The sequence below is a fragment of the Doryrhamphus excisus genome, chromosome 4 (assembly GCF_030265055.1).
Source record: "Doryrhamphus excisus isolate RoL2022-K1 chromosome 4, RoL_Dexc_1.0, whole genome shotgun sequence".
Taxonomy (NCBI): domain Eukaryota; kingdom Metazoa; phylum Chordata; class Actinopteri; order Syngnathiformes; family Syngnathidae; genus Doryrhamphus; species Doryrhamphus excisus.
The window spans coordinates 16,076,227-16,090,511 of record NC_080469.1 but is presented as its reverse complement, the minus strand read 5'-3'; the positions used below and the strand labels follow the sequence as shown (position 1 = coordinate 16,090,511).

Genomic DNA, 14,285 nt, shown 5'->3' with positions numbered 1-14,285 from the left:
AAAAAAAGACATTGCAACACGATGATGGAGAGATGCTAGTCTCCTAAATGACGCCAAAATCATCTTTGACTTTCTGTTTCTTCTTTCGTTTATATTCATAGTTTTGTCAGTACTGTGCAGCCACCTGGCTTCCTTTCACATTCTACCATTGATGCAAGCGATAAGGGCAAGGTCTATTATTAGCAATGTAATAGAGGGCTGTAGTTACGGGGGATGTGGCAATGGCAATGATAACACAAGTGCTTACTCCTCCGTTCTACTTTATCGTCAGTCGGCATGCAAGCAGTATATTGCGGTCTGGCTAATAGCCTCAGAATATTACTTCTGCCACAGTGAGCAGCACCCACCATTAATCAATTTGACCAGACATTAAGAGGAGCATCATTGCATTTAAAAACGTATCCATGATAGAGCAGCTTGAAGAGTCGCTCCAAGATGGAGCCATCTGTTATCGACTCGCAGCTGTTGTGTTTTTGTCACTTCTGTAGCAGTTTGGGAAGGTCCGAAGCAAAACATATGAGGTGTACTATCAGACAATGCAGCTGGGATGTTTGTTTTTTTTTTTGCATGTTTTATCATCACCTCCTACATATCAAAAGAAGAGGCTTTAGATCTCACAACTGGGGGGCAAAGAGGGACTTCTGTTTTGTTCTGTTAAACTATAGTTTACACCCTTCACATTTCAGCAGCAATTTTTACAACAGGACAGGATTAACGCCATGAAACTTTTGAGCAGTCAGTGTACAGCTTGTATAGAAGTATAGATTTACTATCCACTGAAAAACACTTAAACACATCACTGCCTAAATACCTGACAATACAGGTGAGTACCAAGATAATTGTGTGTTGCCTACGGTGAAGTCTGGTGGAGGTAGCAAGGAGGTGGCATGGTCTGGGGCTGCCCGAGTGCTGCCAGCAACATGATCACAAGTCCAAATTCACCTTGTAGCTAAAGGATGACATCACCTGACCAATGGGGCAGGAGTCCAAGTCCAGCGCAGTACAAATGACCTAGTGTGCATTGTTGTGACGAGCATGCATCATCCGACGTGGTTGCTTATTGGAGCAGATTCCTGTATCTATAATTGACTGGAAAGAAATAGAAGAGAGTGTTTGTCTCCCATCAGACAAGGTACATGGGACCTGACACGCTTACTAAAGCTGCAGACAAAATATAGCACAAGCAAATAAGACTTATTATGTACTTTGATGGTACAAAAGAAAAACAAACTGACAGGCGGGCTGACAACTACATGTGGAACAAGAGCGTTTTTCTTCTCTTGCATTGATTAATTTTCTCTGACCCACATTATCAGGAAACAGACAGCTAGACATGTAATTCTGCATACATTTTGCCTCGGTTCTCATATGCTCTTTCGGTTATTGTACAAAATTGTGTATAAAAAAAATTGTATTTAACCTTTTGGTATGTTGAATCTTGAGATATTAATCACGCTGTGAAGAGACTACTCCCAGCATTGCTTGGATCACACACCCAACACCAAGTCTCACAATACTTAAGTTTACACAGTACAGTTGTCCCTCGCTGTGATTTGGTTCCACACCTGACCGTGATTAGTGAATTCCTGAATATTTCATACTTCAAACTTAAAAAACCTGTTTCTATCATTATTAGAGCTCTGTAGACCTGAAATAAACAGCCCTATAGTCACCCTGACACTCACTTATTCTTTGTTTACACCACATTCGAAAATAAATTTCTGGGGATCACCATCAATGAAAATATGAGCTGGAAACCTCATATTACAAATATACAACATAAGGTGGCCAGAAATATTTCAGTATTTAACAAAGCAAAATTTGTTCTCAATCAGAAATCACTCTACACTCTTTATTGCTCTCTGGTTCTACCATATCTTACTTATTGTGTGGAAATATGGGCTAATAACTATAAAAGCAATCTTCACTCGCTAAATGCACTGCAAAAAAGGTCAGTAAGGATAATTCATAATGCCACCTACAGAGAACACACTAACTCCTTATTTCTAAAATCACAAATACTTAAACTTGCTGATATAGTTAATCTTCAAACAGCTAAAATAGTGCACAAGGCTAAAAACAACCAATTACCTAAAAGTGTCATCCAATACTTCTCTACAAGAGAGGAGAAATATGATCTCAGGGAAGAACTAAATTTGAAACACTTATATGCTAGGACTACGTTAAAAAGCCATAGCATTTCAGGATGTGGAATCAAACTATGGAATGGATTGAGTAAGGACCTCAAACAATGCACAACGATGAGCAAATTCAAGAAACAATACAAGCAGTTGATGTTTGCTAAATACAAGGATGAAGAGTCTTGAACCAGTCACGATGTGCTATGTATATTACTATATGGACAGTTACTATGGTACACATTATGTCATTGTCTGGTCATATCACCTCATACTTCGGTACGGGACAAAAAAAAAAAACAAACAAAAAAAAAACCTTAAACTGTATTATGGAAAGCAGGAAGTGAACAAATGTAACAGTTACTGATTGTAAACGTACCAGATGGAGGGGTAGGATTTAATAAGCTTTGCTTCTTCCTACTCCTTTTGGACATGTGGAACTGTGTACTGATTATGTGATGCACTCAATTGTTATGTAATGCATGTTCAAATGAAATAAAACCATTACCATTACCATTACATTCCGCAGGACCATAAGAGATGGCCACCGCTAGTATAGCAAGCTACCAAGCTAATTTGTTAGCCTCTCCAATTTATTCATTCTAAACTTAAGTTCAAAATAAGTATGTATAAGTGTGTGTAAACACATCTCCGATCACACCATGCTCTCTAACAGGACACCCATGGAATATTTAGGAAATAGTAGCAAGATGCCATATTGTCTGTTGAATTTCATCTTATTAGAGACATGAGTAGAACCAGATTAAAATACTCCTCATTCATCATAATGCCGACATATATTTTTCCAGGATATTGCATTTCAGTAGGGACATGCTGTCTGCTATTGAGACATTATGATAGTTTCTTAGGGCAAGCTGTACGTTTAATAAGCTCCTCAGGGGGACCTGTTTGAACATTCTACTTCTTAATTAATGCACTTTAATTAAAATACCATTTATTGTTAATGTGATATGACACACGTGATGGTCCCCAAACAACAATCGTCAAGGGCATTATCAGTACATCATGATGCCTGCTCCAATTATGACACACAAAACGAGGTTGAGTGTTCGCCATGAAAGGAAAAGGATTAACTTTCATCGAGTTTTCAATCATGAAAATACAGATGGGTAATATAATTGATTCATGGAGTGCTTGGAATTGTTCATTGGGCTGCAATAAATGTGTTAATACAAATTTCCCCACTGAGGGACGAATAAAGGCATAGTATCTTAATCTTAATATTTAAATTAAAGCAGGACTTTTTCACACTGTTGTATATAGTCTGGCTGCACGGCCGGCGGTCGAGTGGTTACTGTCACGATTGGGCTTCACCCCCTCGTGACAGCTCTCTTAGTTTTCCTCTTTTCCTTTGTTCCTGTGTCGATGCCCTTATTTTGCCACTACTTCCTTTGTTCCCCTTCTAGCTTAGTTTCCCCTTGTATGCTCTTAGTTTGGTACTCATTTCCTGCCTTGCCTCATTTCAGTTTCCTACCTTCCACACCTGTTTCCTATTTCTCCCTCTCCTATTTAGTTCAGGTGTGTGCTCCTTCCGTTTGCTGGTTCATTACCCATCTTTTGTTCCATTTGGCAAATTGCTGTTATCCCGCTGCTGCAAAGCATACCTTTTTATCTGCACTTTTGGTCCTGCTCTCTGCATCCTGGGCTCACACCCGAGCCACGACCGTGACAGGTTAGCGCACAGGCCTCACAGCAAGGAGTTCGAGTCCACCCTCGTCCATCTCTGTGTGGAGTTTGCAAATTCTGCCCGTGCATGTGTGGGTTTTTCTCCGGGTACTCCGGTTTGCTCCCACATTCCAAAATCCAAATTGATTGTGAGTGTGAATGGTTGTTTGTCTATATGTGCCCTGTGATTGGCTGGCAACCAGTCCAGGGTGTACCCCGTCTCTCGCCCGAAGACAGCTGGGATAGGTTCCAGCACCCCGCGACCCTTGTCAGGATAAGCAGTAGAAAATGAATGAATGAATGTATGTATATAGTCTCAGTCAAAAATGTAGTGTACAAAAGAAGGCTAGAGATATGGCGTACATGTTGCGAGTGTATATATGTGTCGAAATGTGAGATAATGCATGCAAATTTACAGTTAAACATTTAAGTTTCCCCACGATGACAACATGCCATAGATCACCCCACAGATTTCTGAGGCATAAATAACAGAGGTGCGGACTCGAGTCACAATTTTCATGACTTTGGATATGACTTGGCAATATAATGAAAGCCTTGCAACTCGACTTGGACTTTGACATCAGTGACTCAGGATTTGACGCAGGCTTTAGTCAGATGACTTGAAAATAAGTGAGATTTTCAGTGAATGTGTTGAGTCAAATGTGTTGCCATCCCAAGTATTCATTGATGTCATCGTCTGCCTCATTGAATGCATCTATTTACGTCCATTCAGACAAGCGACAAGGGCGTGCATTGCATTTCTGTGCATCGACTAAAGCACTCTTTTTCAGTGACTATGTCTTGTCACAGTGGTCTTATTACGTTGTGGTCTGTTCCGTTGTTAAAATTGCATTTTATTTGGGAGACACTAAATAGTATTTATGACTTGCAAAGACTCCAAAATTCAAGCCTCTGAGTTCGGACTTCGCTCTTAACTTGGGGCGTCTTTACTTGAAACTTGACTTGAGACATGCAAAACACTGACTTTCTCCTACCTCTGGTAAATAGAGTCTATAGTGGCTATACTGTCGGAATCCTATATCTAGTGGGCAGGAAGGTATCATAGTCAAAAATCAATCTATATCCTGATTTTGTCAACACTGAATGTAGGAAGGATTGGGGGGGGGGCAGCCTCAGTTGTGACCAGAAAACAATTACTGAGATAACAAGTGAATAACTGAATGACATGTGCGGCTGATGTAAGGTCTGATAAATGTCTTAGAATAGCCCGCACATTGTTTGTTCACACCTCCCACACAGACCGGAGGGGAGGGTGCCAACAATGACGAGAAGACAAATCGCATTAAGCACCAAAAAACTGACAAACGTCTTGATTGGAATAACAAGAATATTGTGACTCTGTATTATAAGACGCTAAAAAACAGATCCTTTTAATCCCACATTGTAGCCTTCCAGACATGGTTTTTAAAATGTATTCAATACACAAGTGGATGAAAGTACATTTGGAATGTAGATACTCCTACCTTGTGAGAAAGTTGGTTAATTAGACTTCTATCAACACTTTTCACCAAACATTGCATGCTGCCTCCATACAATCCTTATTCTGGTATTGACCCGAACATAAGACGAACATGAATAAAATATGACTCCACTTCTTCAGGACCCCAGGTTTGAACAAATATTTGAAATGAGCTAGGTGGATCGATCAGACACTGATTAGTATCATCAGATCGCAGTGAAAAAACACGTGATCGGCATATATAAATGCCTGTAAACGCAGATCACCTCTGGCTTGTACTACTGCAGCCTGTAGCGGTTGTTCCCCGCCTACTTTCATTCACACTGAGCAGGCATGCCAAAACCAAAACACACGTCTGTGATTTGTCAGTGATATAAATCACTGACCCTGCAAAACATGCAATAGTAGCACGTTAAAAAGCTTTAATACAGCCCATGAAGAACAACAAACAAACACTTGACGGAGTATGGTGAGTTTTCGAGGCGTCAAACGGCAGCCAATGTAGCCCAAAATACTGGAAGTGGATATGATACTGGAAGTCCAGCTGGATCACCATCAGACAATGCACTCTCACATCCAAAGTCTCCTTAAAGAAGGCATCTCATCCTCTCTAAGTTGAGTGATAAAGTATGTCAAATATGCTTTTGTCTCATGAAGGTGAAGTTATTTATTTTTCACATCATACTGCTAGTAGCAGGGGCCATAATATTAATAATTATCTCCTTTTTTGGGACCCCTGGTAGTCAGGGGACCTGGGAATTGGTCTAACTTTTCCAATAGCACTCATCATAAATAAATTGAAAGCCTAAACTCCTCTGTGTGGTTTGTTAACTTATTAACATCTTTTGAGACACTTTTTCCAGCCAGTTGGTCTCTGTGTCATGGCGGCATCTCTCCAGGTCACTGATGTGTGCGAGTGTCAGGAAAGCTCTGACTCACTCGGGGAGAGGTCGTTGGTTTGAATGTATAAATCTCTAGACCACAAATATGAAACAAGCCTTTCTGTTGAAAGGAAAACAAAAAAAGCCTTCTTATGTTCGGGTGAGTAGTTGCACAGTTTTATTTTTGTTTTATTGTGTACTTCTCTTAAACTTGTGTGACAGTTAAAATGTTATTCAAAGTATTGTCTGCACAGTTAATAATGGTTTTATGATGGCGACAGATAGAGCCTGCAACAAATTAATTCTCTTTACATTATTTCCAGAACATTTGGAAGTTGGAAGTTTTATTGAACAGATAGTTTGACTTGGAAGTTCAACTGTACCCAAAACAGCAGAAATGCATGAACAACTTCAATTCCACTGTATCCTTGTGAGATACAAGTATTTACAAGTAGATATGCAAATAGCAAGAGTGCAGACAGCCATAGAGGACTAGAAGACTTTTTAGCAGACTTCCTAGAAGGTCTTAAAAAAAAAAAAAAACTCCTTGTTGACCTCTGAATCTGTTTTCGACAATGTGACTTAGAAGCCGTCTGAAAAAGAAGTGTCAAGCATTAATCTTCTTAATGTGAGTCGGGTGGCTGGAAAGAAAGCAAAAGCTCGCCAACATCTTGTAGTGCGAGCCTTCACTAACCACCAGTGTGCCAGCTTCTCACAAAAGTGCCACTTGAGCCCTGCAGCCCCAGCCTGCATCATGAAATAGTATGCATTTTAATGTAGCGGGTTGGGAACATGGTTGGGGTAAGTCTGGTTGGGCGTGGGGGGGGGGGGGGGGGGTCACTGGCAACGGAGATGTGAGTGCATGTGAAGACATTATGGCTGCATCACACAAGTCACGGCTGCTATTGACAACTGTAAGGCCCGTGGTTTCCACTTTGTGGCGAAGCTAGAGTATCGCCAAGGCAGCCGGCCTGTGCCCTTGTGGTATGTAGACACTGGCGCTCTCACATTCAAGGACAGAGCCGGGAGAATTTAAGCGAGTATGTGTAGGAGTAGTCCTTTTTTAGACATAGCAGGATTTTATTGCATTTTCTTCCCATATTGTTGCTTTAGAAGTATCCTTGAGATAGACCTCAACACAGAACTCGATTGCCCTTCGACAACATGATGACTTTTTCTTAGTAGGGCAAAATACCAGAAGGGTTGCTAAAGAAAAGATGTGATATTGCATTTGACAAGGAGGTCAGCGTCTTATTTGGAGCATGTTTATATTGTAGCGTCATTGCCGACGCTATGGAAGTAACACAACTACGGTCAATAACAAGCTTTTTATTGCAAAACAATGGCTTCTTTCGACCGTAACCACGCCACTAAGACACCAACAACCACAACACAGTGCTTCCTTCCTGATTCCCTCACCACAACACACTAAAATGGCTTCCATGAGCCATAAACAGATGATGGTTTTTTTTGTTGACCTAAGATAAACTGTATTAGAATTCACTTGCAAGCAGACCAAGACCGACCTCTTCAATCAGTCTGGGTACACGTTAGTACCAGAGTTGAAATATCTGAGCACCATCAAAAAAGCTTGCAGAAGGCACTGGAGATAATTAGTTGATTCAGGGAGAGGAGGAGGTTCTCTTCACCCAAAATTGCATGTTTGATGACTTTTTTTTTTCCTTCTTTATTTCGAACATCATCCAAAGCACAACAAACCAAACATAAATCAACACAAATAAAAATACCTATGTATATATAAACGTACACATGTTCGAAAGGGAATGGGAAGAGGTCAAGACTTATCTAGTCCCACCCCCCTAACCACCCAGATTCCAACCTCATGCCAACAAAACATATATTATTCCTTGTCTACAAGAATGAAAACCCCACATCCAACCACCCTCACCCAGCTTGAGGCACCCAACTACGTGCCAAGAGCAACCAGTTCATTACTAGTCATTGTATCGTACATAGTCCAGTACAAAAGAAAAAAAGAATGAAACCACTCAAACTATACAGTCACCACACCAGTAATCACAAGCTAACATGGATATAAAAAACATCAATGTTATGGTATTGTTTCAGTGAGATTAAAAAATAAATGTGAGAGAAAAAACAAAAATATTCTTTAAAATACCTCAAATTAAATAATCACATTTGAGTCTTACTACCCTCACAGCTAGGGGGACCAGGGTTCGATTACACCCTGGGCCATCTCTGTGTGGAGTTTGCATGCATGGGTTTTCTCCGGGTACTCCGGTTTCCTCCCACATTCCAAAAACATGCTAGGTTAATTGGCCACTCCGAATTGTCCATAGGTATGAATGTGAGTGTGAATGGTTGTTTGTCTATATGTGCCCTGTGATTGGCTGGCGACCAGTCCAGGGTGTACCCCGCCTCTCGCCCAAAGACAGCTGGGATAGGCTCCAGCACCCCCGCGACCCTCGTGAGGAAAAAGCGGTAGAAAATGAATGAATGAATGAATGAATGAGTCTTACTACTTCCCTATTGTCTGCTATCCCGACTACAGTGTTTTCCACTTCTATTTCCTCTATTCTTTTTTTTATTTATTTAATTGTATTTATCAGCCTTCCTCTTTCCCCTCCCTACATAGTGTCATGCATTAAAAAGCCAGGGTGTAGAGTGGGCCTGTTGAGAGTGGGCTGCAGCCCCAGTCAGCAAGCCCTCACCCGGCTGCCCTATCTACTTAACTTGAGTTAATCAGTGATGTGTTGTGTTGCATTAAAAAGACGGGACTGAGTCTGTTGGGATGGATAGACCCCACCCTTCCAGACCCATGTCTCGCCTACCTTAGTTCTCTTATTTAGTGTAACTGGGAATAGCAGTGACAGTGGTTAAAGCAGCAATTAACTTGTCAACAAAACTAAATCCAATCACTAACCAAGCCTACCAAAAGGGAAAAAAACATTGTACTTGCTTGACTAGTAAAAGTAAAGATCTCACTGCCACAATTCCACAATTCTGTTTCAGTCCATTTCCTTGATGCAAACACATGACCAGACCACAACAACCATTATTATTACCCTTCACTATACTTTCCAAATATTTTTAATTTATACTTATATTTAAATAGTTTTGTATTTAGACATTGTTTCAATTCTGAAACTCCAGACTTCACTCCATATGAGCATAATCCCAAGAAGATAGGTTACAAAACTGGACAAATAACAACTCAGGTTTACGATGTATCTTTCTGTAGCCGTTACTATTTCAAATATGAGGCATTTGGAGGTGGGAAAGGCAGCCTTTATTCTCGTAAAGCATATCCCTATCAGTCTTTCAGTGGAATGAAAGGATTTGATTTGTGATTTGGCTCTATGCTTCTGCAATCAGTGTGGCTTGTTTCAGCCGAACTAGATTTCTCACCCCGGTATAGTTCAGCCAAGAGGCAGAGCTGCCTCTTTAAAAGAAGAGCTTAGGAAAAAAAAAACTTGAGAAAAAGTGAGTCTTAATCACTCTCTTATCATCGTATTAATGATTACTTGTGTGTGTGAAACAAAAAAAGGCTGACTATTAGGATAGATATAAAATCACTTGAAAAGAGAATTAAGAAAGACGTTAAATCAATGAGATTTACATCAAGTCAAAGTCGGAGGCTGACGGTGTTCCTACGTGGGTGTCAAGTTTTGTGCAGTGGGTGTGCTAAACAACATCCAAACATGCCCAAATCCCCAAGGCACCTTTTGAGGGGCAAAAGAATCTGCACAGGGAACTGGCTGAAGAGGAAAAAAAAGAGGTTAGGGGGGCTTGAATGGAGAAGAAGGGGAGCGATATAGAGGGGATGTAATAGGGAGAGAAAATCAATGGGTGCCCCCTTCTCCAATGCAAATAAAAGCCATGACATCATTGCATGGCAAAGAGCGAGCACTTGGGTGACGAGGAGCGCGGCAAGAGGATAAGAGCCCGACAATGAGCCCCCGATGAATGGGATCCCAAATCCCACAGGAGGTAAAAACAAATCACCAGTGGGAAACCAGGAGGGAGAAATGGAGAAAGAGACCAGAAAGGGAAGAGATTCTTAAAAAAAAAAAAATGATGGCCGCACAAAGTAACAAAGCATCTTGGGACATGTAGAGCAAGGCAAGTAGAGGCTGAAACAAAGCAGTCTTTGTCCCTCGCGGTTGGTGGGCGGCCCGGCATGAAGGATTTCAACGTGGTAACGTGTACATCAGAGCTCTGCGATATATATTGATCGGGCCGTGTAATCCCACAAATGAGAAGCCTGGATCTCCTCTGGAAGTTTATTGAGACGACATGACAAGAGCGTGTGGGAGGCAGGAGGCTTGCTTCATTGAAGATTTGGGCTGTACTACTGAGTTCTGAATGCCGTTTATTGATGACAAGATGGCTGCACGGAGGATGAGTGGTTAGCACGCAGGCCTCACAACTAGGAGACCCGAGTTCAATTCCACCCTCGGCTATCTTTGTGTGGAGTTTGCATGTTTCCCCCTGTGCATGCATGGGTTTTCTCCAGGTACTCCGGCTTCCTCCCTCATTCCAAAAACTTGCTAGGTTAATTCATTCTTTCATTCATTCATTTTCTACCGCTTATCCTCACGAGGTTCGCGGGGGTGCTGGAGCCTATCCCAGCTGTCTTTGGGCGAGAGGTGGGGTACACCCTGGACTGGTCGCCAGCCAATCACAGGGCACATAATGTGAGAATAAAATGTAAATTCAATTATTATAGTGTTAAGTTATCACCCTTATATCCTTTTGCTTAGACAGTAGACAATAGTCTACTAATAGTGAGTGTTTTGAAGCAGGAACATTCCAAGACGCTGACCAGCAACTCCCAACACCACTAATCTTGCAGGTGCCTGGGAATGCCAGCAGCAACCTTGAAGAAGTTTCATCATGCAAAATGTGCCAAGATAAGAACACGTGCACAAAAAGTAATTATTCTCACATACACACACACACACACAGACAACAAGTACAGCTCGTGCAACTGCTTGCTTCACCCTCCCCTTAGAGTTGCACGACCATGTATTAGGGACCTCCTAAAGAAAATAAAAAGAGAGGAGCATGAATGGCATACTCAGAGTGGAGCGGCATGTCACTGGGTATGTTGTTTCACTCTCCTCGCTGCGAGAAACTTTGAATTTTGTTGTCTGTCTCTTCTGTAATTAAGTGTTTTTACAAGTGTCACAGGAGTTTCAACCTGACACATATAGACAAACAACCATTCACACTCACATTCATACCTATGGACAATTTGGAGTCGCCAATTAACCTAGCATGTTTTTGGAATGTGGGAGGAAACCGGAGTACCCGGAGAAAACCCATGCATGCACAGGGAGAACATGCAAACTCAACACAGAGATGGCCGAGGGCGAAATCGAACTTGGGTCTCCTAGCTGTGAGACCTGCGCACTAACCACTCGAGCGCCGTGCAAGTTGATTGGCGAAGAGAGCTGGGATAGGCTCCAGCACCCCCGCGACCTTCGTGAGGATAAGCGGTAGAAAATGAATGAATTGCACTGCTCATACCAAAATACAAATGAATAAAGTCGCTCCTGTTAATGTGACATCTCGATAAGTGTGCATGTGTTTTTTTTGCATGTGAGTTCTTCAGTGATTTCAAACCAAAAGTATGCATTCCTTTGTGATTGCAGTAAGACAGAACAGAACACATAAATTAGAATCACATAGAGACAAGAAAGTCTTTCATCAGACTGATGCTTTGATATAAAAAAAAAAAAAAAAAAACACACACACAACCAGGTTTCCACAAAGTCAAATTATCCGGCTCATAATTCAGACATTAGCTATGGACAACTTGACATGAAACGTTAAAACAAGAAATAAAATGAAAGGATTAAAGCGAAGAGTCACTCATGAATAAGTCAGAAGAACGGAAATATTATATTACGCCATTTATTTTTGGGCTGAATGAAAAACAAGTTAAAGGGTGGAATAATGCAAAATGCAAGAGTCAAAAGAGACCACTTCAGTCTGATCTGTTAGCAATAGAATCCATTCAGACGTGTTGAATGCACTGTATGAATGAGCACAATTAACTCCAGGGCCGCAATGACGCTTCAGCTCCAGCTGGACCTATTATTCAAGCACAACTATTTAAAATCACTAGTGTTTTTTAATAGCATCATTTTAGCATTCAGTCAAGTTTGTACACAACGTGATCTTCTTTTCTTGCAAGACATTTGATACACGGCAGACTTGTCGATAACAATTATTGTAAGTACAATAATAACAATAATCATCATCTAAATCCGAATAATAACGAGGGGTGCTGTTGTGGCCGTACTCAAGTTAAAACTCAACTCTGAATCCCGGATGTCACTTCCTGTCCACACGTTCGTATGACATTTATTGAAACACACACAAGCCTGAGTCTTATTTATGTGTTAAATGGCTGATTTGACCGATATTGGGGACCATGAGTGCAAAGGTGACTATAGGGGTGTTATTCTATCACTGGTGAACTCTAAAACCATATATACAATATTGTAAACAGGATTTCTATGCTCTAACTATACAAAAATATTTCCAAGTGGTTAGTGCGCAGGCCACACAGCTAGAAGACCCGAGTTCGATTCCACCCTCGGACATCTCTGCGTGGACTTTGTGGTTTTCGCCGGTTTCCGCCCACATTCCAAAAACATACTAGGTTAATTGGCGACTCCAAATTGTATGTATTGTATGAATGTGATTGTGAATGTTTGTCGATATGTGCCCTGTGATTGGCTGGCAACCAGTCCAGGGTGTACCCCTATCCCAGCTCGAAGACAGCTGGGATAGGCTCCAGCACGCCCGCGACCCTTGTAAGGATAAGCGGTAGAAAATCAATGAATAATGAATCCTACTTGAGATGTTCAAATGTCCGTTGCACGGCACAATTAATTGTCGCCCAGCGTCTATGAGAGCAAAGGCCACAATTTGATCTTTAGTCAAAAATCTTCTATTAAATCACTAAACCACATGATCTCAGTAGGTTTAACCCTCGCCTTTGCATGGCGTGCCCATAATAAATATTGAAATCTTGGTGGCTGCATTATAAATGTCACCCTACCCTTGGCCCGTGAAGTAGTGACTGACTCATGCTGACGTATATAAGTGATGACGATAGAGATTGAAAAGAGACAAAAAGAAATGGGAGGTCATTTATTTAAATGGAATTTGGAAGTTGAAAGAAACCTGTCTCACTAATGGTTTGTGACACTCAAAGCTTAATTCCAGTGCTTTTACTGATTGCCACAAATAAAAGACTATGTCTTGAAGTAGATGTTCCTCTTAGGCCCCAACAATTTGGAGCCATTCTGTAGTTATGATAGGCTATGTAGTTGTCCCTCATTTATCACGGTCAGTTCCAGACCCAGACGGCACGGCGGTCGAGACCTTACAGCTAGGAGACCCGAGTTCAATCCCACCCTCGGCCATGTCTGTGTGGAGTTTGCATGTTCTCCCCGTGCATGTGTGGGTTTTCTCCGGGTACTCCCGTTTACTCCCACATTCCAAATACATGCTAGGTTAATTGGCGACTCCAAATTGTCCATAGGTATGAATGTGAGTGTGAATGGTTGTTTGTCTATATGTGCCCTGTGATTGGCTGGCAACCAGTCCAGGGTGTACCCCACCTCTTGCCCGAAGACAACTGGGATAGGCTCCAGCACCCCGCGACCCTGAGTGGTAGAAAATAGGATAAGTGGTAGAAAATGAATGAGTTCCAGACCCAACAGCGATAAGTGAATTTCCACAAAGCACGATTCAATATTAATAAATGGAACATTTCCGTCCACCAATGAAGGGTTTACCCCACGTCTCGCCCAAAATCAGCTGGAACAGGATTCCAGCATACCCCCTAGCCTACCCCCTCGTGAGGATAAGCGGTGGACAGTGTACTCCCGCAGTGCCTATTGTCTCATCAATGTATAGTATGGCGACTTATATGGCTTTACACTTGTATTACCCATACAGAAGACAAAAATAAGAGTAAATAAGCCATTTAAGACGTAAATAAAACTCCTGCTTGTGTGTGTCACAGTAAATGTGCTCCCCAGCAGACCTTAGAGTCAGGTGGACAGACGTGTAAAGGACAAGAAGTGACGTTGCAGG

At 41.6% G+C, this 14,285-nt stretch overlaps 1 protein-coding gene across 3 annotated transcripts in view; it reads right to left on the bottom strand.

The window, feature by feature from the left end:
• The window catches only part of commd10 (COMM domain containing 10), a 48,272-nt gene that overhangs the window by 25,493 nt on the left and 8,494 nt on the right, over positions 1-14,285 (bottom strand). Inside the window, exon 6 of one of the 3 annotated variants that reach the window (XM_058070282.1) lies at positions 22-1,089. The exons of the other annotated variants lie outside the window; for them this stretch is intronic. Coding sequence (XP_057926265.1) covers positions 1,012-1,089 — 78 coding nt within the window. The 3' untranslated portion in view covers positions 22-1,011. Of the gene's footprint in view, positions 1-21; positions 1,090-14,285 lie in introns of those variants that run through there. 3 annotated transcript variants of the gene reach the window in all.